Raw genomic sequence first — 27,006 nt, 5'->3', positions numbered from 1 at the left:
GTGTGTGCTCCTGCCCTGCCCAAGTTCAAGGTCAGCCTCCCTCATCTCCCTCTTTCTTCTTTACATGCATTTCTGGTATGAGCTAGACAAGCTCTGTGCTGACCACTGAGAACACAGAGATGAATGGACACACCAGCAAAGAGCAGGACCCCTGCTCTCATGGGCTTCCCAGATGAGTGGGGAGGGTCAGCCCTCCAGAACAACTTTAATAGAGTGTGGCAAGTGTTGCAATGACAGGCACACCTCCCAGGTTCCACGTCGACTCACTCAGAGACCTGGCATTTCACAGGTCTGCTCTCTTTGCCTCCCATACCCTCGCCGCCTCAGCTGCCTGCTTTCTGGTCCACCTCACATCCTCAGGGGCAGGCAGTGGCGGGACTCTGCTCCAGGACACCTCCGAGCACCCTGCTGGAGGCTGGTGGGTACCCTGGACACATCTCTGTAACAGCCTCGAAAGCCAAGGAATAGATTCTGAATTTTATCCTAAATTTAATAAGGTCCCATTTAAAGATTTTAAGCTAGAGGGTGACAGGATTGGGTTGTGGTGGCAGCAGTCCCCTGGTTGCTGTGTGGGGGAGGAATAAGAAGACAGGAGCATCCACAGCAGCAGTGCCAAGCCCTGGGCCCCATCCTAGGGATCCTAGTGCAATTTGTCTGTGGGGTGACCTAGGCCACAGGGGTTTTAAAAGTTACCAGATGAACCCACTGTCCCTCTCTGGCTGAGATTGAGAACAGTGATCTTAATTCCTAATTCAGGTTCACCTGGCAACCACCTAGGGAACTTGTAAACAATGCCCAGGTCCAACCTGACATAGGGAACCAGAGGGGGCTGGCGGAAGTTGAGATGCAGGTTTTAAGGAGGTAGCACTCAGGAGCTCGGGGATGAATTGCACAGGAGGGTCTAAGAACTGGAAGGCCATGCGGTATCCTGCTCTCCTGACTTGATCAAGGGGTAAATGGTAGCAGAACACATCACCCCAAAATATACTGCTTTGGCTTACTGATTATTTTGAGCTGTAGGCACTTAAAAACCAGTGAATGCAGAAGAGGCTTTCTCTTAGATCCCCTTATCAATTGAAAGACAGATCTTCCAAATGGACCTCAGCTATCTCAAATCCCTGCCCCTCGAATTTCATCAACCAGAGAAGATTCACTCCCATCACAGAAGAGGATAATTAAAGTTGACACGACACCCAGACAAGTTTTGTCACAAACTATACCACAGCTCCTATCTATTCTTCTGAGGGCCCTTTACCTTTTAAAAAAAATCATTTACTCTCCCCTAAAAGGTCTACGTGTACTGTCTCTTTCCCTTATTAACATGGTATTTAAACCTGAATTCTAAGCCACCTCTTTGAGTTCCTCATTTCTTCCTTGGTATCACCCACTTATACAAGAGATATGCATGTTAATGCACTTGAATTTGTTTTTCTCTTATTAAGCTGTCTTTTATTGCAGGAGCCTCAGCCTACAACTCAGAAGGGAAGAGACAAAATTATTTTTCTCCCCCTTCCAGGAGCAAAACCGGTGGCTTCCCCAGGCTGGGATCAACTCCCCCAGCCTTTGCCCTAATCCTAACTCTACTGCTGCCACCTATGGTCTCTGCAGCTGACAGCCACTCAGCTCATGTAAGTTGCAATATTCCAGGTGTGCTCCATTGGACGAATGCCAGGTCCCGCTGTCTCCTGATGTTTGAAAAACCTGGAGAATCTCTGTGCTACCCTAAGGGACTTCCTCTTCCAGTGAGGGGTGGGGGGAACTGAGCCCATGGACAGCAGACAGCACTCTGAACCTCCCACAAGAAAGGGTTGACACCGAGATCATAGGATGTGGGAGCAGAAAGGGACATCAGAGACCTGCTCTGTCACCATGGGGGGTGCCTGTGTGGGAGGATGTGCCTGGGCTCATCTACAAGGGTGTCTTTTTTTTCCTGCATCTCATCAATTCTGAAACACATTTTGCCTCATATTTAATGTTGAACAATCAGATGGCATTATACAATCAAGTGCCATTATTTAAATGACAGCTTTTAAAATTTATTAGCGGCACACCAAACAAAGGAGCACCTTACAATCCATGACATCTTAGAGATGGTGGTATCACTGTACTTTATTTTTATAACCAACCTGAACATTAATTGAACAAGAGGTTCCATTGGGCAAGACCACAGTCGTCTGGCTTCACGACAATGAAAAATCTGCCAATCAAGCAATTCCTTTGGGAGCTGAGGTTGTAGCTCACCCGAAGCTCCAAGCAGTTAAACAACACACAGCTCTAGGTCGGGTGACAACTTGAGTCTTCTGACTCAGAGGACAGTCTTTTCTGTGGATGTCTCTGGGAAGGGTGCAAGCTAGGTAGTGCCTGCCCCCAGCTCATTGGGGACTCCAGCCTGAGCAAGACCAGAGGTGGCACCTTCACCAGCCAGTGACCCCCCCACACACACACACCAACTTTTCCTCCTTTATTTGAAACCTAAGCCTGAAGAACTTTCTTAGACGCACTGCTCATTAATTCTGGTCCCCTCTCTAAAGCGGTTCTCTTGTTTCACATGGACCAGCACACAAGAAACACTGGTGACTTATTTTTGCAAATCCCGTAGGGCTTGGCACGACCCACAGGCCGGAAGACGCTGGTCGTATAACACAGCTGCAGATGGGGAGCAAGCTAGGAGCCAATTAATGGTCAAGGTCATTGGAAAAACCATGAAAGCAGCCTCAAGTGTTAGGCCCTGAGGGCTCCTTGAGCGGCAGACCTGGGTCAGCACAGCCAACATGTGCCCAGCCTCCCCTCTGCCAAGGCACCTGCTTCCTGAAGGGGCTGCAGCCCCAATGAGACATGATGTCATTGGTTTTTATCACATTTCAGTAAGAGGAGACAGAAAAACAAGCTTCGTGGAGGTAAAGTGCCCAAGCTAGGGGGAAAGAAAACACAAGCTTTCCAACCCGTTGGATTAGGTCTTCAAGATTCAGGAATAAAGCTGCCTTGTCATACTGGCCTGGGCTGCAGCGCCTGGGCAGAATGAGGACCCCGAGCATGTCCTTCCTGGGAGTTGTCTGTAAAATAAGAACGTTTCATTTCTGAAAAGGTCTGTCTAAATGGAAGGTATTGTGATCACGAAGAAAAAAAAATTAACTGCTGAGTAAAACAGATGAAAAGTCCCTTTATTCTTAAGAAAAATAAAATTGACTAAAACATTGTGTTTGTATATGTATATATATGTATGTATATATGTGTATATATGTATGTGTGTATCTATATATGTATATATAGATACATATGTATATATGTGTGTGTGTTTGTGTGTGTGTGTGTGTGTGTGTATATATATATATATATATATAGTTCACCTGTTGAAATAATGTTGTTTCTCTTTGTTGGTGTTTTAACTTCAAATTTTTGGCTAATTCTATCTCTCCCCAGGACAGAAGTTAACCCCATTTTATATATGCATACATTGACTATTTATTTTTGTTATTATTAAAGTATTAATGAGATGCACACATAGAGTTAAACATTAAATAACACACTGGTTCATATGAAAGCTTCCACTCCCCTGCCACCCCAGCCTTCTTTGATCTTTCCAGCCCCCCACCCCACCCCAGCACAATCACTGGGTGTTCTCCTTTTGTTGGAGCTAAGAAGCACACTTAGACCACAGCCCACCCCTAACAAAGAGAAGGCAGTTGCGCAGTGGATGTCTTATCAGCTCTTCATGAATTGGTCTACTACTTGTCTTTTATTCCTTTCATAAAAATTTAAAAAAAATTGTCTCCTTAAAAATTCGTTTTCAGGCCCTGACCGGTTGGCTCAGTGGTAGAGTGTCGGCCTGGCGTGCAGAAGTCCCGGGTTCGATTCCCGGGCAGGGCACACAGGAGAAGTGCCCATCTGCTTCTCCACTCCTCCCCCTCTCCTTCCTCTCTGTCTCTCTCTTCCCCTCCCGCAGCCGAGGCTCCATTGGAGCAAAGATGGCCTGGGCACTGGGGATGGCTCCTTGGCCTCTGCCCCAGGAGCTAGAGTGGCTCTGGTCGCAACAGAGCGACGCCCCGGAGGGGCAGAGCATTGCTCCCTGGTGGGCAGAGCGTCACCCCCTGATGGGCGTGCCAGGTGGATCCCAGTCGGATGCATGCGGGAGTCTGTCTGACTGTCTCTCCCCGTTTCCAGTTTCAGAAAAACACACACACAAAAATTCGTTTTCAATCAAAAAGTGATACCACATGGAAAAGTGAACAAATTAATTGGTACAGACAAAATGCGTTGTCACAAGGTGCGCACACCCACCCTAGTGCCATCAGGGTCAAGAAATGAAACATGGCCAGCATTTCAGAAGCGCCTTCCTGCATCTCTCCGCAGCCTTCCTCCCCAAGGTAACCATTGTCCACACGATCGTTACAGATGAGTTTCGCCTTTTTGAAATTTCTGAAAATGGAAGCACTCAGTATGTAAAAGTTAGGCTTCTGCTTGTTTGACTTAACATTTTTGTGAGATTTACTCATGTTGTTGCATGTAATTAATTGGTGGATGGCTATTTATATGTAGGTTTTAATGACCATAATTTATTTACCCATCTTATGGTCGATGGACACGTGGTTTGTTTCTAATATCGGCTGTTACAAATGATGCTGCCATACCATTTCTGTCTTCTGGTTCATGTTAGGGTTAAGGTTAGGGTTAGGATTTCTGATGTGTATATAACCTACGAACTGAACTGCAGGGTCATAGGGCATGTGTGAACTCAACTGTAGAAGATAATGAGACTGTTTTTTGTTTCATTTATTTTTCTTTTGTTTTGTTTTTATTTATTACTGATTTTAGCAATACAGGAAGGGAGAGACAGGAACATAGATCTGTTCCTGTATGTGCCCCAACCAGGGATCGAGCCAGCTACTTCTGCACTTTGGGATGAGAGGCTGTTTTTTAAAGTTAAACCAATTTACATCCCAACCACATGGTCAATCTTTAATTGCTCACATCCTTGCTAATGCTTGATACAGTCTGTCATTTTCATTGTAGCCATTATGGTGAATGTGTGGCTTTCCCTGATGACTACAGAAAATTGAACATCTTCTCATTTGCTTTTGGACACTGGATATCCTTTTGGGGACTTCTTGAGACTCTTGTCCATTTTTCTTTTGTGTTGTCTTTCTCTTATTTTTTTTAAAATTTTTATTTTTTTTACAGAGACAGAGAGAGAGTCAGAGGAATAGACAGGGACAGACAGACAGGAACAGAGAGAGATGAGAAGCATCAATCATTAGTTTTTCGTTGCGACACCTTAATAGTTCATTGATTGCTTTCTCATATGTGCCTTGACCTCGGGCCTTCAGCAGACTGAGTAACCCCTTGCTTGAGCCAGTGACCTTGGGTCCAAGCTGGTGAGCTTTTGCTCAAACCAGATGAGCCCGCACTCAAGCTGGCGACCTCGGGGTCTCGAACCTGGGTCTTCTGCATTCCAGTCCGATGCTCTATCCACTGCGCCACCGCCTGGTCAGGCTGTCTTTCTCTTATTCATTTATAGTTCTTTCATATTTCTGCAATGAGTCCTTTCCGGATACAGGTGTTATTTTTATGTGCTTATGCTGTGTCTTTTTAGTCATTGATGATCTCTTTTGATGAATAGAAGGTCTTTCTTTAAATGCGGTCATCTCTCTTGATTTCCTTCTTCCCTTGGATCGTAGCAGCCTCTTAACTGCCTTGCAGCTCTCCAGTGCCGCTAAAATGATTTAAAAAATAGTTTCTTCAGCTTTTCTAGATGTTTCCAATGGAAAAATTGGGCAGAACTCCCTCTGGCAATCACCATTAATTTGTATAGTTCTTTCTTCTGGCATTTCATATTTCTTAAAGTACACTCAGGATGCTATTGCTTGACCTAACATTCTAGACATTTTATATTGATTTTGTCCTGTGGTTGGTGAGCATTTATCTACCTTACACTTGAACTTCATACTCTCCTATCCTCCCCACTAGAGTTATTTCATAATTTCAAACTTTCAATCACGTTTACTTTTCCTTATATCAAACTATCTAAAATATGAGTCCGTGCCGATTCAAGTGGTTGACAAGAAATGTTCAAAGTCAGTTATATTTGGGGCAATGAGTCGGTTTCTCTCTGAAGTTTTCAGCGGCCCCAAACAACATTCTAGATTTTCCCCAAAGAGTCTCAATGTTAAATACAGCAAGTTTTTGCCCTTCTTAGACTGAATTGTGGTGGTTTTTCCTATTTAGGAGCTCCACCAAAGGACCACACTATGTAGAATTAATCAACTTTCTGACTTGGCGCTGCTGTGCAGTGGAATTCAGGAGCAAGTAGCACCCCAGTGGGCCACCTGGTGCCCACAGCTCACTGCTGAGCTCTGCTCTCGCCATACATACAGAGACTCTTGTGAAGTGAGACTTGGAAAAGTGGCCTTAGAAAGAATTTCAGCTGCTGGGGGTGCGGCACAGAAGAAAGGGTCTTTACTCATGGCACTTCTACCCCAGAGGAGTGGGCAGCCAGACAGGCTCACCCTCTCAAAGGGGGTAGGCAGTAGTGCTTGTTGAAAAAGAACAGCTAAAGTGCTAGGAGTTTGCACAGAAGGGAAAGAGGACTTTGCGTTGGAGGCATCCCAGGAGGCTTGGTGGGCTGGGATTTGAAGAACAGGTTGGATCGATGTACAGAAATGGGAGAACATTCAAGAAGGAAGGGTAGAATAGGGTGTGTGTGTGCTATGCATAGGAACAGTGCTAACGGGCACAGCCATTGTTCAAATATAAAAATAGTAAGTGCAGGGCAAGCTCAGTCTCATGGATTAGAGGGGCCAAAAAAGCCAGGATGAGAGTAGCTAGTTTGTGTGTGTGTGCGTGCGTGCACGCATGTGTGTGTGTGTTTTGGAGGAGTTAACACTTGGGAGGCACAGACAGGGGAAGGGAGTGATATTTGTCCTCAAACAGTAGCCCCTGACCTAAGGCTCTGTTGAACTTGGACAAGGCTGTATGTCAAGCCGTGGGGTAATTTTGGCAAACCTTCCTTGCTTTAAATTTAATACTTTTAGAAAAACATTTCTATATTAAAACAAACATTTAAAAAATAAAACAAAATGCAAAATACATATAGGCTTCTTTGATGATAATACAACTTCAAAGAAATGTTGACTCCCCAGAAGTCCCCTCCGTGTTTGTATCTTCTTGTGGCCATTGGATCAAGTAAGGAACCAGATCTGAGGAGCCCTGACATCCTTGGCCAACTCAGTTTTCACGGCAACTCTACAAGGTAGATACAATCATGTGTGCAGATGAAGAGACTGAGGTTTATCATGGGTATATAACATGCTCAAGGTCACTGAGTTAATGAGCAGCAGCATCAGAACTCAAACCAGGATCTGTGTTCGAAGGCTAAGTTTTTCCCCAGGAGCCTGGGTGGTTGATAAATGATAAAAAAAAGAGATAAACCTTAGATAGGCTGGTGCTAAATCACAGAAGGTCTTGGAAACCAGACTGAAATAAAGGTTGCCTGCCAAAAAAATGTTCATAACCCACCAGGGTTTCATCTGGAGGAGCCGAAGGTAAGACCAGGAAAACAGCTGTGGCCACAAGAGATCAAGTTATTCTCATCTCAGCTCCTCTGGGGCCACCTCTTAACCCTGAGACAGAGCATGACCTTGGCCCAACAAGGGCACTGTTCCCATGGCAGAAGTAGAAAAAGTATCTCTTTTCCTCCCTCCCTTCCTTCTTTCCTCTCTCTCTCTCTTTCTCTCCCTCCCTTCCTTCCTTCCTTCCTTCCTTCCTTCCTTCCTTCCTTCCTTCCTTCCTTCCTTCCTTCCTCCCTCCCTCCCTCCCTCCCTCCCTCCCTCCCTTTTTCCCTCCCTCCCTCCCTTCTTCCCTCCCTTCCTTCCTTCTTTATTTCTACTTAGTGCTGTCCTGCAGAGCACAAAGGGCTCAGAGTTACTGGCCAGCCCCTTCTGGAACTGAATGCTGGAGAAAAGGTATCCTTCCCAGGACTAGGAAATATTCTGTAGTTGACACAACAGGAGAGAATGGTATTATTGAGTCTGAAAGGGAATCAGGGGAGAGTGGACACCTCTGGGGGCAGCTGCAATCTTTTAGATCTATTACTTTCCACTTGGAGGTCAGTGAGACAAAACATCGTGTTGCCATGAAAATCAAGAGCTTTCTGTTTTTTTCATAGGAGGGAAAAGAAACTTCAAAAAAGGACCTCTAAATAGTACTTCAGGGCAAATACAAAGCGGAGAGTTATTGGTGGCTTGAGATCAGTTGAAAACTGCTCCTTTGACTAGGAGACAGTTGCTACGGTTCGCAATGGAATGTTTTTGTCTTTCTTCTTTTCCTTTTTTAGTAGGTGTTGCGAGAATTTATTAAGAAACCAGCCAACATCCTGGGGATCCTCGGGCCACCTCAGGTACTGCTGTTGCTGTACAAACCCTCTGATGGACTCATGTTTCATCAGCTGGTACTGAGACAAGGACCCGACTACCACCACGATGAGGGCGCTGTTGAGCTCAGCTAAGCTTCTGCTCTGGGCATAACGGAAAGCTTCCAGGCACCACCCATCTCTAAGGAAGTGCCTGCTCACAAGACAGACAGTCTTCTTGCTGCTCCACACGGCATCATGGATATTGGCAATGTGGTTTTCCCCTGGCATAAAGTCTCTTTCTTCGAAACACAGGTGAAATCTGTTTTGGTCGCTGTACTGAGCATCCAGGTGTTTTAGCAAAGCATTCTGTATCCATTCAAAGTCTTTGCTACTGAAGCACACATAGGCATCATATTTGTATGTATCTAATTGTCTTGTCTCAGTTTGTTCCTTGAACACCAGTCTCTGGACTGTCTTGTAACAGAGGAAGCAAGACCCCCGGAACTTCGTGACTATGAGGACAGTCATGAGGAACAAAATCAAAGTGACAGTGAAGAACATGTAAAGGGCAAACCTCAGAGACTTCAAGCTTTCCTCTTCATCACAACCCTCTGTGGACAGAGAGTAGAGGGAAGTCCCAGAGAGCGAGTTGGGGTATGTGCAGTATATGTCTGTATGAGACCCAAATATGGTGACATTGGTTTGATTGAGCCACTTGATGAAAGTGCTAAGTTCACACTCACAGATGAGCTTGTTATGAGTGATGTCCAAGATACTAAGGGATACAAACACACTAGGATCCGGGGAGAGAAGCTGGTTTCTGGATACATCCAGGATCTCTAAATTAGGAGGTAAGTCACTGGGAGAAAGAACTGTCAGCCTGTTAGAGTTGAGGCGAAGTCCCCTTAATGCAACCAGAGAGCTAAATACTCCTGGCGGAAGGAAATTCAGGTAGTTACTATTCAAGTATAGGACTTGGAGACGGGAAAGCCCCTTGAAGACATCCCAACAGGACCCTGTCTCCCAGGCAAGTTGCAACATATTTTCTCCAAGGAAAAGCTGCTCAAGGCTGAGACTCCCTGAAGGGGCATCAGTTTGGGGACAAAAGGAAAAGCGATTTTGATTTAAAATGAGAATCTGGAGATGTGGAATCTGGAGAAGAAAGTAGAGATTATCCAGGCTTTCTAGCCTGTTCTCTGATAATTGGATAAAGTTGGCTGCAAGTTTGATGTTTGGCAAAGTAATCAGTTTATTGCCACCCAAGAAAATAGTAGATACGTTTGGGATAAAAGGAATTGTTTTCAGAGCATTATCCTGGAGGTCCAAGGTACTTAATCTTCCCAGGGATCTGAATGTATTGTCCTGAATGATCCCAATGTGATTCTTTTGCAGATCAATATAGGCGACATTGGGTAGTCCATAGAAGTTCGAATTATACAGTTCCCCCAGAAGGTTATATGACAAATTGAGAACCTGAAGTTTGTCGAGTCCATAAAATGCCTCATCTGCAATCTTGTTTATCTTGTTGTGGGCAAGGTTCAGGACCCTCAACTCCTTGAAGGTCTTAAAGAGTCGGAAGTTCAAGGAGAAGATATAGCCACGTGAGAGGTCCAGCTGTATGACTGGGCTTCTGGCCAGGCCAGCAAACGTGTTCTGGTCAGGATCTTTGAGGTTATGGTATCCAAACCCGGAACCCATAATGTGGGAGGCAAGAACCAAAGAGGAGATCTGGCTGCCATTGATGGCATTGCTAAAGTATCTTGTGATGTCCACAGTCCAGCCATTTTGAGAAACATCTAAGGTGTCCAGGACCATGTTTCTGAAGGGGTTCCCACACTTTCCCCAGTCCACCGAGACCCTGCTGTACAGGTGAGTAGCAGCAAGCCTTAGGAGGGACAGTGTCTTCCCTTGGAGGGGCTGGAGGTCATGTTCACACACAATGGCTATTTCGTTGAGGAAAAAGTCAATGGACTTCAAGGAATTTAAATCCCAGAATGAAGAATGAAGGGAAAGGCTGTGAATGTGATTTATGGACAGGTCCAGGCGAGACAAAGACTCTAAATTTCTGAAATAACCATCTTTTAACACAGCATCAGAGAGATTACAGGAAAAGAGTCGAAGTTCAAAGAGATGGCGCAGTCCCTGAAAAGCGTCTAAATGCAAGAAGGCCACCGAAGTGTAGCCCAAGTCCAGGATTTTAAGATTGGGCAGGTTTCTGAAGGCTTCTTTGTCAATCGTTAGGGAGGTAAACTGAGCCCCAAGCTCCAGCAGCTGCAGCTTCTCCAAGAAGGGGAATGATGTAGCTGTGACAGTCTTGATAGAGTTGAAGCTGAGCAGGAGGCGCTCAGTGGTGTTGGGGACCTGGGGGACGTGGGTAAGATTGCAGAAATGATATAAGGCTATCCGACCATCGAAGGAGCAGGAAGAAATTCCAAGCACAGGACTGGCCATGAGCACCACTCCTAAGAGAAGGTAAAGGTGATCTCCCATGATCCTACAAAGAAGAAGGGAGAAAGAAAATACAGTGATCTAAGCTTGAGGCATTGCACGTGGGTTTTTAGCACTAGGGAGATCCTTTGAGCGTTAATGTAATGTGCCTGCTCTCTTAGACCCTTTGATCTTCTGGCTCCATGAACATGGCTGTTGACAGATATGGTCTAGGGTAGACAGAGCTGTTCTTTCTATCACTTACATTGCATTTCCTACATGCCGCAGTGGTTCTGAACTGTTTTGAGGTTATGGACCTCTTCGAGAATCTGATAATAGCTCTGATTTCTTGTCCTCCAATAATGTACTTGCACATCAAAACAAGTTTTGAATTTCAGGGGGTTCACTGACCCCTTGAAGCCTGCCCCTTTCAACTTCACATCAAGAAACTTTTAGTTTATATAGAACAACCACCACATTTTATATTCTACAACAGGGCTTGGAAAACTTTTTCTGTAAAGGGCCAGATGATAAATATTTTAGGATGGCAGTCCAAATGCCATAGTTTGCCAACCTCTGTTCTAGAAAAAAAAAAAGAGAACAGAAACTTTGATTTCACAAGTGAAGATTTTAAGTGTTAGTCAGACATGTTTCGAACTACCCGCAGTTGTGGGAAAGAGCTAATGTGGCCCCAAGTTGCTGACAGCTGCTGTTTTATCCAAGCATCAGAATGGATTCTCATCTTTTATAACCAAACAGAAGAATCCCTGCAGAGACACAGGAGTGAGAACAGCTCAGAACAACAGAGCTAAAGTTTCTAGTTTCACTCCTATCTTTCATACACGACTCAGTGCCGCTCCACAAGTAGACACTTAACTAGGTGTTGACCTTGAATGTGTGGTAATTAGTCATGAAAGAGAGCCCCAAACGACCTCTGTTCCAATAGATAATGATTTCCAAATCCACTGGCCTGTGGTGGCACAGTGGACAAAGTGCCGACCTGGAATACTGAGGTCACCAGTTCAAAACCCCGGGCTTGCCCAGTCAAGGCACATATAACAAGCAAGCAATTAATGAACAATTAAATTGAAGCAACTATGAGTTCATAATTCTTGCTCCCCCCTTTCTCTCTCTCCTCTCTCTGTAAAACCAATAAATGAAATCTTAAAAATAATTAAAGAAAGAAACAAACAAAACCCAGCACTACTGATACCTGAGCCTGAGCGCTAGAAATGCAGGTTCAGTGGGTCTGATAGAGCCTGGAACGTACATTTTATAGCCAAATCCCCAAGTACTGTACTTTGAAGCAAGCAGTTCTTGGACTATGATGTGAGAAACACTCAGAAGCCCGGGATTCTCGTAGAGGAAGGACGCAGAGGGTGGCTGAGGGCTGGGCTTTATTACGAAGGCTGGGCTAACGTGTATCCAGGGCTTTGAGGGGTAACGGAGCAGCCTCACTACTCCTGCCAAGTGCTGTTAATTAAGATAATGAGCCCTGAGGGAGAAGGGTCAGCATCTCTTTCATCCGAGTGGAATCCATTTAGCGTAACTCCCAGCCATTAGTGGAGCACATTCCCTTTCTTGCCTTAATTGCCGGGACATCACCGCTGCTCGCCTGAGCTTGGCTGAGTTATGGGCCATGGTGTCTCCGCGGAAGCGTGAGCCCACAGATCCCTCGGGCCGGGGCCAGGACTATTCCTGTGCTAATATAACGCTTGATCCTTAACAAATAATAGTACTCATGGGCTCCTTGGCAGGCCCGGGGATTCTGAGCTGGGCTGCAAGGCTGTGGAGAGAACGCTTCTCCTGACAAGTGGTGGCCCACACCTGTAGGCGACCGGAGCATGCGCATGGAGGACTCGCTGAGTACGTCGAATTCATTTCCAAATGAGCGCTTGGAACAGTTTCCCCGTTTCCCCAAAGTTCATGTAGCATTAAAGGTCCTGGGCTGAATCCAAATGGATGCGAAATGCAAGTTTAGCTTTGGATAAAGGCTGAAGGCCAGGGGACAGACAAGGTGAACATCACACAGGGCACATGTGTTCTCTAGATGCAGAATCCAGTAGCCAGTCGGTACAACCAGCTGTGGGCACCATGAAGTCCCAAACGTTGCTAAGGCCGCAGTCCTCCCAGCCCAGCGTCCTGCCTCCCATGATGGTTCTGAGAAAACATGTGGACTACAGTTGCAGCTCCCTTCATAACCACCATGATGACCTTGAGGCACTTCTGGAGCGACCTGTTTTTCATTCAACCCCACCTCTGCATGGAGACCAGCTGCTGTAGTTAGAATTCAGACTTGTCCTGAGGAAGTCTTGCTAGGCTGAGGCTCCTACTGTGCGGGGGTCACTATGCTAGATGTGGACGTGTCACTGCCTGCAGGGGGCTCACGGTCCTAGAGGCTCTAGAGCAGTCATGTTCAAAGAAGGGTCCCAGACCAGCAGCCTTGGCATCCCCCGGGGCTGGTGAGCTCAGCCTGCCCTGCTGAGTCAGGAGCCCTGGGCGGGGGCCTGGCAGGCTGTTGGATCAAGCCCTCTGGGTCTCGCTGATGCATACTCACATCTGAGAACCACTTGGGATTGGGTGTGGAGGGAGGACAGAAATATATACTAATGCCTACGATACCATCTGCTGGGCAACCTTCACCTATACGCTCATCCCCACACAGCTCTGAGCTTCCTCCTTTTTCTTATTATCTCAGTCTTTGAAAGGTACTCATGTTACCCCCATTATACAGATGAGGAAACTAAGGCCCGGGGAATTTAGATCACCTAATTAAGACCACACATCCCTGTCTTCTGTATGCTACCCTCTCCTGGGTCTCCTAGCTGACGACCCCAGCAAGTCTGACCCAGACACACGCATCTCTCCCTCAGCTGCCCGAGGGGCTTGCAGAGCACAGTGGTGATCAGAAGCCCTTTGCCAGCTTCTGCTGCCCGTGAAGGTCAGACTCTTCAGGACAGGAGTTCAGGGGCCTCCCGTGGACTATAATTGAATCCTGGAATGGTGGATTAGAGAGGGCCTTAGCGCTTGACCTCTCTCATTTAACAAAGGGTGAAAGTCAAGCCAACCTGCCTTCCCGGCTAAGTCTGCAGTCTTGCCCAGGGCTGCAAGAATAGCTAGCTTTCTCAGAACTTGGCCTCCATCAGCTTCCTCTGCTCAGGCTGGTCCCTGGGCTGGAATGCTACATTTGTCCCACTGCTCATTCAATTCCAAATGACCCATCCGAGGGGCCAGCTCCTCCATGAACTAGCTCTCATCTTCCTGCAGGCACACTTGAGCTCCCACCTTCATAGTCTGTTCACAGCGCCACGATAGCGCTTTCTTTATGCTATGCTCCCCCCCACCCCCAGATGGTAAATTTCTTGAGGACAACGACCCTGAAGTACATAGCACAACTTAAGCACTCCTGGAATATTTCTGCCATTAGTAGTTTTTGCAATCATTTTACTTATCTTTTAAATTTTATTTTTTATTATAGTTGATAGTCAATATTGTATTAGTTTCAGGTGTACAACAAAGGGATGCGACATTTATATGCCTTACCATGGGATCCCCACGGTAAGTCTAGTAGCCATCTGTCACCGCACATAGTTGTGACGATATTATTGATTATGTCCCCCACGCTGCACTTTGCATCCCCATGACTTATTCTATAACTGGAAGTTTGTACTTCTTTCTCCATGAACATTTTGAATAAGATGTATTTTTATTAGGAGTACATACCTCCCAGTCCAAACACAAGGAGCATCTAATACGTTCTTCTTAGTCTCGGGGTGCAGCTCCCCTGGTTGTTTAAGGACTTCAGTTCCTGAGACTATAGGAACATCATCACAGTGATGATGGTGGTCAGCGTTCTCTTAGTGAATCAGGAGAAACAGCTTTTGTTTTCCTAAGGAAGAGCAGGGAATCCAATTAGGAAGGAGAAACAGAAAACATTACATAGGTGTTTTTCTATGCCACACATCAATTATTTTTGCAGGAGAATTTAAAACCTTGGGTGTGTCTCTTATTGAGCAGAATTTTAATCGGAAAAGATCAAAGTCATTGTGTCAATCAAGTTATGCGGAACCTCAGATCTTCAGAAATCTGAGGTCCAGCCTCTGGTTCAGAATGCGAGTGTCTAAGCCAGTCGGTCAGATGGGCAACTTTCTTATCTGTAACGCCGGAAGGGGAAACTCTATACAAGGGGTCGGGAACCTTTTTGGCTGAGAGAGCCACAAATGCCACATATTTTAAAATGTAATTCCGTGAGAGCCATACAATATGTTTAACACTAAATACAAGTAAATGTGTGCATTTTATGTAAGACCAACACTTTTAAAGTATAATAAGTCTCTGAATTCTTTTTAATAACGTTGTTATGCTGTTGCTAACCAATGATGAATAAAGTACTTCTTACCATTAATGCAACTTCTGGTGCTGCATGGTTTTGCTGATGGCTTTGTAGTCTGGTTGATACGTGGTGAGATTAAGCTTCATGCAGGCGTTGAGACTTCCATCCGTTAAACGTGATTGTAGGTTGGTCTTAACATTCTTTAGATGTGAGAAAGACTGCTCACATGCATATGTAGAGTCAAACATTGTCAGTACAGCAATACTCACACGCTGCAGTGTGCGGTATGTGATGGGAAGCGCGTTCCAAGTTTTGACAATCAGCTGGTCCGCAGGTTGAAGTTTTTTCATTTCTCCCCACTGTGTTTGCTCACCAACTCTGCTTGCTGTCGTGCAAGTCTTTCCAAATCTTCATTCAGTGACTTGAACTTATTCACCCACATGTCTGAGGCCTTCAGGTCAGCAGCTTGTAGCTCAAAATCTCTGACCGAGACATCGGGGATGTAACTCAGGTTGGCACTGTCCACCGCACACTTGTGTGGATGGTTGATGAACTTAAAAAGACGAGTGTGCTCACAAAATTCTCCAAAGTGCACTTTGAATGACTGCAGGAGATTAGATGTGAAGCCTGCTAGCTGCTGGAGATCAAGATGTTGAGCAGGGTCACTTGCTGTGCATGCATCTTTAAACTCTCCCAGTTTTTCAAAGTGTAGTAAACGACCTGTTTCAGTGTCGGCGATGAAGAGTTCCAGTTTGTTTTCAAATGCAAACACTGCTTGTTGAAGGGATAAGACTGTACTTCCAAAGCCTTGCATTTTCACATTGAGCTGGTTCAGATGTTCAGTCATGTTTACAAGATAGAACTTCGGGAGCCACTCGGTGTTAGCTAACTCAGGATACTTGATGTTTTTCATTTCAAAAAAAGTCCAGATTTCGCTCAGACAAGCCGTGAAATGGCTGAGCCTCTTCCCTCTTGAAAACCAACGGACATTGCTGTGCAGAAGCAGACCAGGATAATTATTCCCAACTTCATCCAGCAGTGTTTTAAACTGGTGATCATTTAAAGCTTGGGCAACAATAAAGTTGACCACCCGAATGACCAGCGACATCACCTCACCAAGCTGCTCACCACACATCTGAGCACAAAGCGCCTCCTGATGTAGGATGCAGTGAAAATTTAGGATGGGTCTCTTTTCATTTTCATGAAGAAGTGCTATGAATCCTCTGTTTTTCCCCACCATGCACGGAGCACCATCAGTACACACGGAAGTAAGTTTATCCATCGGTAGATTTTTTTCTTTAGTGAACTCAGTGAAAGACTTGAATAAATCCTCCCCACTTGTTGTCTCTTTCATAGGCAAAACAGCAAGACTTTCCTCACGTAGTGTGTCACCGACAGCATACCTTGCAATCACGCTGAACTGGGATAAATGGTTTACGTCTGTTGACTCATCCAAAGCGAGAGAAAAGAATGGTGCTGCATTTATGTCCTTCACTTGTGTTGCCTCAATTTGATTTGCCATCATGATGGTACGATCGTGAACAGTTCTTGCCGACAGGGGCATGTCTTTTATTCATTTGCTTATCTTGTCTTTATCCAAAAAGTCGTCAAAAGTTCATTGGCAACATCAAGCATGAGTGTTTTGGCATAATCCCCATTTGTGAATGGCTTTCCATTTCTCACAATTGCTAAAGCACCAGCAAAGCTAGCCAAATTCCAGTCACCTTGTTGGGTCCAAACATGGAGTTGCTGCTGACTAGCTTGCACTCTGCACAGTAGCTCTTGACATGCTTTCTTCCTGCTGTCCCCTGCTGGATATTTTGATGCAAATGTATTGATAGTATGGCGTGTGTTGAAGTGCCACTTTATATTTGACCGTTTCATCGATGCAGTTTTATCATTACATATTAGACACACTGCAGAACCTGCTCTCTCCACAAAGGCAAATTCCTCTGTCCATTCCTGCTGAAAAGTATGATACTCTTCATCTTTTTTTCTTTTAGCCATCTTCTTCGTCAAAAGGGTTTCTGCAATTAGCTAGCTGACTACTTGATTAAAAGGAGGGAAGTTTACTTCCTGACCTCACAACAACCCGTGTACAGTATGCATTATCCAAAAAAATTTGGTGTTGTCCCAGAGGACAGCTGTGATTGGCTCCAGCCACCCACAACCATGAACATGAGCGGTAGGAAATGAATGGATTGTAATACATGAGAATGTTTTATATTTTTAACGTTTTTATTATTTTTTATTAAAGATTTGTCTGTGAGCCAGGTGCAGCCATCAAAAGAGCCACATCTGGCTCATGAGCCATAGGTTCCCGACCCTTGCTCTATACTATCATAATGCAGCCCATTTTTGTTAAATCACTGTGGTGAAGTGTCTCCCTTGGACCTAGAAGTCCCTTTCACAACATTTCTGTGGTCATTTGGTTACTGGGGACTCAAGCACACGGGTGTGGACAATGCACTGTTTACAGTGAGCAGAGACTTGCAGGTTAGTGAAAAACCCCTAAGATCACCACCAGAGTGGGACATTTCTAAGCAGCACGACTAGGTAAATTATGGCTGAGTAGGAGTTGGGTAATTACTAGGTCTCAGATTTAGGATGAGACGGATCCTGGAAGTTGAACTGACGTATATTGCTTTCCATTATTTCATAGAAGGTTAAACTGATGCTCACAGGGGTTAAGCACTTGCCTAGGGTCGTAAATCTATTGAATTGTGGAGCTAGGACTTGAATCCACTTGCAAACTTAGTTGTCACTTTTGATCTTTAAAAAAACAACAACACCCGACTATATGGAGAAACAGTTACAGATCCTCAATGGGTGCTTTGCATATTAATTACCTGGAGTACTTGCTGAATTGTGCGTTTCTAACAAGCCTCCAGGGCATTCTGACGCTGCTGGTTCACTGACCACAATGTGAGTGGTAGGGGCTTAGGTGACCCGTTATTTGAGCCACTGCTTACAACTCAAATTGCCTCCTCCTGGGAATGCACCATGACTCGGATGCGCCATGATCACTTTTGAGAAGAGAGCTTCCTCAAGACAATCACCCCCAATTCTCAGCCCTGAAGGGTGAAGGATCAGTGCTTGCTCAAAGAGGATTCATCCGAGGTTTCTGAGGAGGAGGAGCTGGACAGGTCATATAGTTTTACTCGGGAGCTATGGAAACGGGAGAGCTTGGGTGTAATTTCTCTGGTTCCAGGGCAGGCGCTTCTCCTGGAGACCAGCAGGGGGCGCGCCAAAGGCAGAGACCGAGGGGAGGAGCCTGCATGTAGAAGAGGCTGAGCTTGGGGGTATGGAGAGGGCGGGGGGCGGCAAGAGCTGCTCTAAGCTGAGCTCTACGGCAAAGCCTGTTTTGCTCGTTTACATTTACAGTGCTGGCAGGCCGTTCCCAAAGATTGCAGGGAGAGGAAATCACTACTGACTTTCAGAACAGGACTGTGATGTCTCTTCTTCCTGAGCACGCACCTTAGAAGGAATTCACCCACCCTCCACCCCTTGCACCCTTTGAAGCTGTCTCAGTTTTGCAGTGGACACAATTTTGACTTCTTCGAAAGATCAAAACGACAACGAAGTTCGCAGCTAGCTTCCAATTCTAGCTCCACAATTTAATAGATATGTGACCTTGAGCAAGTGCCTAACCTTTCTTGAGCTTCATTTGAATCACCTATATACAATAGCACCAATAGCAGTTTTCACTAGCCCTCCCCACCTAGAAAGCATTTACGTGGGTTTCTGAGGACCCTCTGGTGCCCAAGCCAGATAATCAGTTATTGGTGCATAATCCTGTTATTTTTTACTTGCATAAGTAGAGACATCATTTATCGAACTGCAGGCACCTCACTGGAAATGTTTTCCTTTTAGAAACCACTGAAGGGGAACAGTGAGAGAAAAACAATGGAATTTCTCAATACACTGGGGTGAGCTTGGGGTGAACTTGTCTCACTTGTCTGCACTCATGGGAAATTCTGTAAAGGCTTCCCCTACTGTCTTTAATATCTCAGGTGGTTCCCTTTGCAGAACCACAAAACAACAAAAACAGCAGTCAGAGGCACTGATATTCAAAAAACAGGATGTTGAAAACCCAAATGGTTTAGATACAGGATGGCTACTCTTCTGTCTGCTCATTACGAGCTCATTAGCATGCAGATTTAAAGCATCTGTTGCAAAGAAATAACTCCATCTGAGCGATTACTAAAAACTAACAACTAGCACGGTACATTTAAAATCCTTGGGGAAAGAGAGCTCACCAAGGAACTGCATATCTTGACCTGTCTTCAGGTTCGGGCAGCACCGATATTCTCAATTAGAGAATTAATGTCTCAGGTGCCAAGAGCCTCCCTGAATGGAGCTCAGCTGAGGCTGGTGTGTTGATGGGCAAAGCAAATTGCCAGGAAAGATGGGCAACTGCAAGGTCAGGAGCCAGACCAGATGGGAGCTGGGAGTCCGGTATTGCATCCCCAGAAAGTAATGACACGGACAATCTGCTGAGAGCAGCAAAAATCATTTGGATTGTGACGCACACTGGAAGCAGCTGGGTGGATGGGGCACTGGAAAGAAGAACCTTATTAAATTGAGATGTTAGACACAGAGAATGGAAATGGGAGAAGAGATGATAAAACCCTGGAGAACCACCCTGTGTGGGGTCTGGAGTCTGTTAGGCTGGTAAAGGCATCCAGAGAAACCTCCCTGAGTGGACAGAATCAAGTCTGCTCTGTAGCTGACAGAGAAACCCCCTCATTCAGGGTTAAGGAGGGGATAGGGAGTCAGGTCAGCTGGAGTGAGTCCAGGGTCTCCATGCCTGCTAGATGCAGAAGAGGAAAGATGATTCCATTGGCTGAGCTGCAGGGACCCTGAGCAGGGACAGGGCAGGGCTGGGAACCACACCCTTCCTGGAAGTACCCATTCTTCCTCTTCCCCAGGGACGTGCATGGAGTGAGGAATCTGCCCTGGGCAGGGTGCCCGGGGTGGCTGATCTCCATTCTGAGTGTGGGTGGCGTCACACAGAGACTTGGCTCTGACTACCTGTGGGTGGTAACTTCCAAGATGCCTGCGATCATGGCAAAAGCACTGGGCTGGGAGGGGAGAAACCTGGGTTCCAGACCTCCTCCACCATCGTTTGGGCACCTTGACGAGTTTGGTTCCCCTGTTCTGTTCCTGTATGTGTATAATGGTGAGTGTGAGCTGCAAGCATTTTTTTGTCTCCCTGGAAACTCTAAAATTATCTCATGAGATTTGCTGAGTGTCATGACAGCAATCACAGACCAGGGCACAATCTTCCTAAGAGTGGAATATTCACCTTCCCTTTTGGCAAATGTGTGAGTCTGTTATAGAGGCTCTTGAAAATATCTAGTGGAAAGTAATGTTATTAATGTACCAATAAAATGCACAAATAAAATGGATCCATATATAGTCTGACCTTAAATAGAAAATCCTCCCCCCTCTCCTAAGGATTTACTCTCAGAGGGGATTGCTTTTAGGGCTAGATAATACTATTTTGAGGGTAGAAAGCTTCCTCCCTATCTTTCCCCACCCACCTTCACACCTGCAACCTCCCCACGTCATTGCTCCAGGCCAGGTATGAGGCAGGATAGTGACCAGAAGAAGCCTGTATGTTTTTCTGCCTTTGATTTTTGAAATATGGCCTCGGGTCAAGGGCTCAGAGGCTTTTCCAGGAATTGCAGTGTGGGGAAGAAATGGGAAGAGAAAGTAGGTTTGCAAGTCACCGGAGGACAAGACCCTGGCAAGACCTCAGAGTGCCACCCTGTGGTGTGGTCCAGAAGGAGCAGAGCCCAGGGGACGGGGACAAGAACGTGCTCACTGGTAACCCGTGTGGACCACACTGGTGAGCAGCATCACCCCCACCTCTGCCCCGGGGTCCTGACAATGTATAACATCTGGATGCTGTGACACCAAAGCAGTGGTTTCTATTCCCCCCAACCTGATGAGATAAAGGCTTCAAACTAATATTAAATTGATATCTAGAAAAGAAAAGAAGAGGCAGCATTTCTTCAGACCTGAGCACGTTAGAGATTCATTCTCTCTCTCCTTTTATTGTGCATGCTGGGAAGGAAAATAAAATCAGTCTTGGAACTACAAGTGCTCCTCGATTTACGACGGGGTTACATCCCAATACACCCATGGAGTTGGAAATGCACTTAATACACCCAACCTATCAAACATCATAGCTTAGCCTAGCCCACTGTAAATGTGCACAGAACACTTACATTAGCCTACAGTTGGGCAAAATCACCTAACACAAAGCCCACGAAAGGATTGAATATCTCACCTCATTTATAGACAACTGTACCGGAAGTGAAAAACAGAACGGTTGTATGCACTGCTGTCAAGTCGAAAACTGTGTGTATCCAGAACTAGTTATGTCTCTGACTAGGATGCAAAGGAAGTTCAGATTCACAGAAACTTGGAGCTGAAAGTGCCTTTGGTTCCTGCTTTTATTACGTCTGTCTGCATTCAAGGGCTGGTTCAGTTTCACTGCCTACAAAACGGAAAGGCCCTGTAATGAGTTCTGAAGATCACATGAGAAGAGACATATAGCTCATAATTTTGGGTTCCTGCCACGCTTTGCATGTAGTAGATTACTTGTTGACTATTCATTTGCTTATTGACTGTGAAAGCCAATCTAACCCACAGTGAAACTGGGTCTAGAGAGATCGTGGGTTTGGTGACCTTGGGCCAGTCATGCTGTCAGCAGTGTCAGGACTATGAATCTTGTAGCAGCATCAGGAACGTGAACATCAATCTATTTTAAAGCATGAACTTTCTTTTTGTTGTCTGAAAATGAGAACAATAACAATACTCTCTTATCATACTCAGACCAGTGTCTCGCTCCATGTAAATACTATTTATTTGTTTGCTGTCATTATGGTGTTATTACTCTGGGTACAGTATAGGAAGAAATGTCTGGCCAGCACCATTATGAAGGAAAGTCAAGTCAGGGGGCATTTGAGACAAGTGCATCATGGGATATAGAGGTGAGGCCTAATCATTTCAGCATTGCAATATCCCATCACTGGATTTAGCAATATCATGACTTTGGAGATTACCCAAAATGAAAGTTCTCTGGGACATTTGCGGGGGAGGGAAGAAAAGAGAAGGGAAGAAAGTTTACACAAAATATAATTAATGTGGACAGGGGCGTTTATCCAAATTCCTTAGCATAAATAGGCTTCTTCTCTCCTCCATTCCTCTGTAGTCAGATCTCTATTGTCTTCTCTTGGCAAGAACGTCCCTCCGTCCTTGCTGAGAGATAATCTATCCTTTCTTTCACGGTTAAATTGCTCAGACATGAAGTCAAACAACTCTACCCGATGTTTCCACTGCCCATTCACTAGCCTCTTTTTGACTCTATGAGATCTGGCTTTCCTATGGGAGCTACCCTCTCAAAAGTTGCCTCCTTCTGGTCTATTCTTGTCTAAACTTCCTGTTCTCTTTTTTAGCATAGGCAGCTTTTTCTTCTTGAAAAATCTCTTCCCGGTACCTGATTTTCTTCCCTATCTTTCTCAATTCTGTCATTCTTTTTACCACCAGTTCCTTCTTTCTCTCACCTGCTCTAGCTTGTCTGCTCTGCCCAAGACCGTAGGCTTCTCCCCTCAGCAGACACATTCGCTTTCACAAGTTGGAGTCTGCCCACTACACTCCCCAGATCTCCCTCTGGCTTTGACCTCACCAGTACTCAAAGTATGTGAATATTTCGGCTGATTAAAGGGCATCCTTATTTTGATGTCCTTTAATAACGTCAGCTTCAATATGCCCCAAAGCGACTTAATAGTTTTTGAATTTTGAAACCTCCCTAGAGAACAGAAACACGTTTGCACAGCAATCAGAAATGGACTTTGCACTCGGCTGGGGACCCAACTCGTGGGTGACACCACCTCCACCGGCCTTGAAGGTCATAAACCAACCTTCTCCTTTACTCTTTCTAGAATGAATCACCAGATCCTACTTCTTTCCCTTCCAGTGTCTCTAGAGACATTGTCCTTCCTTTTACATTTCTATCACCCTGGTTCAATCTCCCCTCTCATCCATGTTTGCTGAGCACTCTCTCTCAGGAAAGATGGTAGCCAGTGGGGCGTCCTCAGGGAAACACACAATTACTGCCTTCCAGAGAGCTAAGTTGTGAGCAGGGAGGCAGTCTCAAGAGGGCGGGATGGTGTTAGAGGATGTGCACCCATGCTGTGAAGCCAAGGAGGAGCACACCCAGCCTGAGGGACCGCCACACCCCAGGGACAGAGACACTGAGTCCTAAGAATCAAGAACAAGCTAGAGGTAGCAGTGGGCATTCCTGGCAGAGGCTGCCCAAAGCATGGTCAAGGGAGGGAGGCCCACAGGTGGCTCAGAAGGCACAAGTGTGAGTTCAAGGTGGGAGCTGGTGGGAGCTGAGCCCAGAGGATACCCTGGGCCCCATCAAGAAGGACCCTCCACCCCATCCTGGACAGTAGGAGCTGCTAAGGGTTTGAGCACTGCCACAGCACTGAATGCAGACTCCTTAAGGCCTCTGGGGTTTAGCTCTCCCAAACTTATCTAATCTTAAATTCCCAATAATAATACTTAACCCATGCCTTCTGCCCCAAGTAGGTGAGGCGCCTCCCTATGCCCTATAATGAGGCTGAATTTCAGTCCAGAATCATTTACCAAATGTCTGTGTGTGTCCACCACCAACTCTGGCTCAGAGGATTGTAAGGTGAGTGAAACCCAGCCCCGACTCAGCAAGTGGGCCAGAGACCCTTCAACTCCAATGGGCAATACAGGGTGTAAGAGCTTTGATAGAGGCGCATGCAAGGGGCAATGAGGGCAGAGGAGGAACTCCAGTTCTGCTTGAAGACTGGCATGAGGGGACAGCCAGGGAAGTCTTCAGTGGAGAAGGTGCCATTTGAGATGCTTCTTTGAAAAGGTAGAGGAGTCCCCAACAACACTCTAGGATGGGAAAGCACGGGCAAAGCAACAGGCATACAGGGAAGACCTGGACAGAACCTGATGGGAGGTCAGTGTGGCAGGGGACAAAGAGAGTGACAGGGGACAGAGCTAGAAAGGGAGGCAGGGGAATAGGGCTGCGTCTGGTGGGCAGTGAGTTCTTTGCTTGTTCTGAGCTTCATATAAGACTGCAGCATCCTTCCCTCTGCCTGGCTCTGTCCCCGCCTGTCATTTCTAAATGCCACTTGAAACCTAATTGCTCTGGAAGCCCTCTCCACCTTCTCCAGCCCTCACCGGCTGTCTTCTTTGAAACAGCAGATGATAACCCACTTAATGGTGCGCTCACTGTCTCTCAGGCACTGCGCTTGTCTCCCCACCTAAACCTGGAAGCTTCCGAAGGGCAGGAACAATGCCTTGAACTTGAGTTGGTCCCATACTACTGAGTACACTTGGCCTACACAGTGTGGGGAGGGGCAGGGGGCGCTGCTGCAAAAACCAGCCCCAGGGATTCCCCAAGCCTGAGGCTTGACTAAAGAGTCAGATCTGCCACCTGCATTCTTCTCCACAAACTAAGAGGGAAACAGACACACTTGGATTCAGTAAGCCTACGTTCCAGGGGTTTCTTGTTACTGTAGTCTGGGTGCACGCAGAGACAAGCAAACAGGCCCATCTTGACTTCCACACTCAGCAAAGCCAACTTCCTCAGGAAGGAACTTCAAGACAGGCGACTCTGTGAAGCTGGACACAGCTTCCTCGGGGTCTCCCCTCCTCAGACACAAAACAAACACTTGCAGGGTGGACTTTGCATTTGGACATGGGAATCTAAATGCTTCCTGCTTTGCTCAGAGCTATAATGCCCAAGGGGACGATCCCATGACTTTCCTCAGGATGAGAACCAGACAGGCTGATATGCACGGGTGTGGGCATACTGATTGTTGAAATATGCTTGGTTATTACTGCAGCCTGGGCCCCTCCTAAGGAACCCCAGGGGACCTGCCCCCAAGCCCACAACTGAGAGGTTAGTGTCTAGCACCAGACCTTCTCCCAGGGTTCAGCCCAGGGTTTCCTGGCCTACGAGGAGGCTGCTGGCCACTGTCTTCCATGCACAGGGGTGATCCAAGTCAGGGAGTCCAGAAGACCTTAGGCAGACCAGTCAGTGCTCAGACTGACCCAGTAAATGCAGGGAAAAGCTATCAGACCACACGTGCCTGGCTAGGGCCTGGCTGCTACCAGGGCAGCCACACGCATCATCGGCTGTTCATTACTACTGCCCATCACTCTTCCAGGGCTGAGTGAGAGGATGGCATCCCAGATGCACTTAACGTCCAAACAGCACATGATATTGACTGGGTCGCTGCTCAGCAACCATATCACTTGGAGGCTTGTGTGTGGGTCAGGGGCGCATAGGGGTTCCAACAGTCGGGGACTACACAGCGAACCCACGACAAAGAGGAAGCCACCATCAGCTCCCACTAAGGGGGGCCTCGCAGCCTCACTGAGACCTCGCTTCTCACCCCCAGGACAATCGGGCAAACCCACCCTCATCCTGAGAAAATGTCACCCAACCTGTGATTTTCCAAGGGCATTGCCACCATGCTTTTATCTTCTTAGATTATTGTTATTATTATTTTGTGGGGTTTTTTTCTGAAGTTGGAAACGGGGAGGCAGACAGACTCCCGCATGTGCAGGACTGGGATCCACACGGCACGCCCACCAGGGGGCCATGCTCTGTCCATCTGGGGCGTCGCTCTGCTGCAACCAGGGCCATTCTAGTGCCTGAGGCAGAGGCCACAGAGCCATCCTCAGTGCCCAGGCCAACTTTGCTCCAATGGAGCCTTGGCTGTGGGAGGGGAAGAGAGAAACAGAGAGGAAGGAGAGGGGGAGGGGTGGAGAAGCAGATGGGCACTTCTCCTGTGTGCCCTGGCCAGGAATCGAACCCAGGACTCCTGCACGCCAGGCCGACGCTCTACCACTGAGCCAACCGGCCAGGGCCTATTATTATTATTTTTAACATGAAGGTCAACCAGGTTTACCTTGGAGCCTCTGCCCGAGGGTTCTGCCACATGCTATGCGGTGGACGGGTTCAAGGCCTTTTGTGGAGCCGTTCAGGCACCATCTGGGATTCCCACGGCCCTGCTGGAGGTGGCTGTCCCCCTTTTCCAAGGAAGAGAGTGAAGCCACTTGCCCCTTTCAAAGGTGGGGACAAAGTGAAAACAAAGTCTGATAAGACTGTTCAAAGAAGGACAAGTAGCTTTTCCTTGTGTCTCGCCCGCCGGGCACAAAAAGTATGCATATTACTCCCCTTCCCCCTCCCCGGCCAAGGGACCCCCACACCGCCCAAGGACCTCCGGGCTGGGGGCAGAGCGCGCGGTCCAGGGATGGGAAGCCCAGCGCGGGGACGGGAGCTGGAAAGAGCTCAGGACCCCCCAGGAGGGAAAGACACGCCCGACCCGTCGCGGGCAGCCCGATACCCGCGACTCCGAGCCCCCGCGCTGTCCCCTGCTGGGGCTAGGCCTCCCTGCCCCCACCCGTCGGGCTGCGTCCACTGAAGAGCGCTCACCTCCGGGGACATCCGCCCGGGCCTCGGCTCGCTCCTCCTCGCGGCACGGGCGCCTGCGGTCCGGCTCCAGAAGCCCCGCCGGCCCCGCCCACCTGGGCCGCTCCGCCCCGACCCGCTCCGACCCGCCGTCCAGGTAACCTCTTCGCGCTCTGGGGCGACTGGGGCGACCTCCAGAGCTCCACCCTCGGGCGCCTTGGACTAGCCCCGGAGACCCTGTGGCTGCGGGAACCCGACAAGGTGTCCATCTGCCAAGGAAGAATAGAGGGGCCCGTGGGTTTAGGGGGCAGGGGGCAGGTACTGGGTGTACGGGGGGGGGGGGGGTTCCCTGGATCCGAGAGGAACGGCTGGAGAGGGGCGCAGAGCTGCAACCTCTGCAGTTATCCAAAATGTCCATCG

The 27,006-nt window shown here is 47.1% G+C and overlaps 1 protein-coding gene across 3 annotated transcripts; it reads right to left on the bottom strand.

Annotated features, from left to right (window-relative positions):
- Positions 1–2,098: 2,098 nt before the first annotated feature.
- TLR5 (toll like receptor 5) lies at positions 2,099–26,675 on the bottom strand. Of its 3 annotated transcripts, none has more exons than XR_010728306.1 (3): positions 26,611–26,675; positions 14,498–14,663; positions 2,099–3,053 (listed from the first exon to the last, which is right to left on the bottom strand). XR_010728306.1 is itself a non-coding variant. In XM_066253507.1 (3 exons), the coding sequence occupies exon 3, from the start codon at positions 10,835–10,837 to the stop codon at positions 8,267–8,269; it is 2,571 nt and encodes an 856-aa protein (XP_066109604.1). In that variant the 5' UTR covers positions 10,838–10,841; positions 14,498–14,663; positions 26,611–26,675; the 3' UTR covers positions 7,897–8,266. The 3 variants fall into 3 exon arrangements, 2 of the variants coding, with proteins under 2 accessions (XP_066109604.1, XP_066109605.1); XM_066253507.1 differs by lacking the exon at positions 2,099–3,053 and adding an exon at positions 7,897–10,841; XM_066253508.1 differs by lacking the exons at positions 2,099–3,053; positions 26,611–26,675 and adding exons at positions 7,897–10,841; positions 26,084–26,189.
- Positions 26,676–27,006: the final 331 nt, after the last annotated feature.

This window comes from Saccopteryx bilineata, chromosome 1 (genome assembly GCF_036850765.1).
Source record: "Saccopteryx bilineata isolate mSacBil1 chromosome 1, mSacBil1_pri_phased_curated, whole genome shotgun sequence".
NCBI classification, from domain to species: domain Eukaryota; kingdom Metazoa; phylum Chordata; class Mammalia; order Chiroptera; family Emballonuridae; genus Saccopteryx; species Saccopteryx bilineata.
The sequence above is the reverse complement of the archived record's forward strand: the minus strand, read 5'-3'. Positions and strand labels throughout refer to the sequence as shown.

Excerpts from the sequence above, each read along its gene's own strand:
- TLR5 (XM_066253507.1), bottom strand. The coding sequence starts at position 10,837 with ATGGGAGATCACCTTTACCTTCTCTTAGGAGTGGTGCTCATGGCCAGT.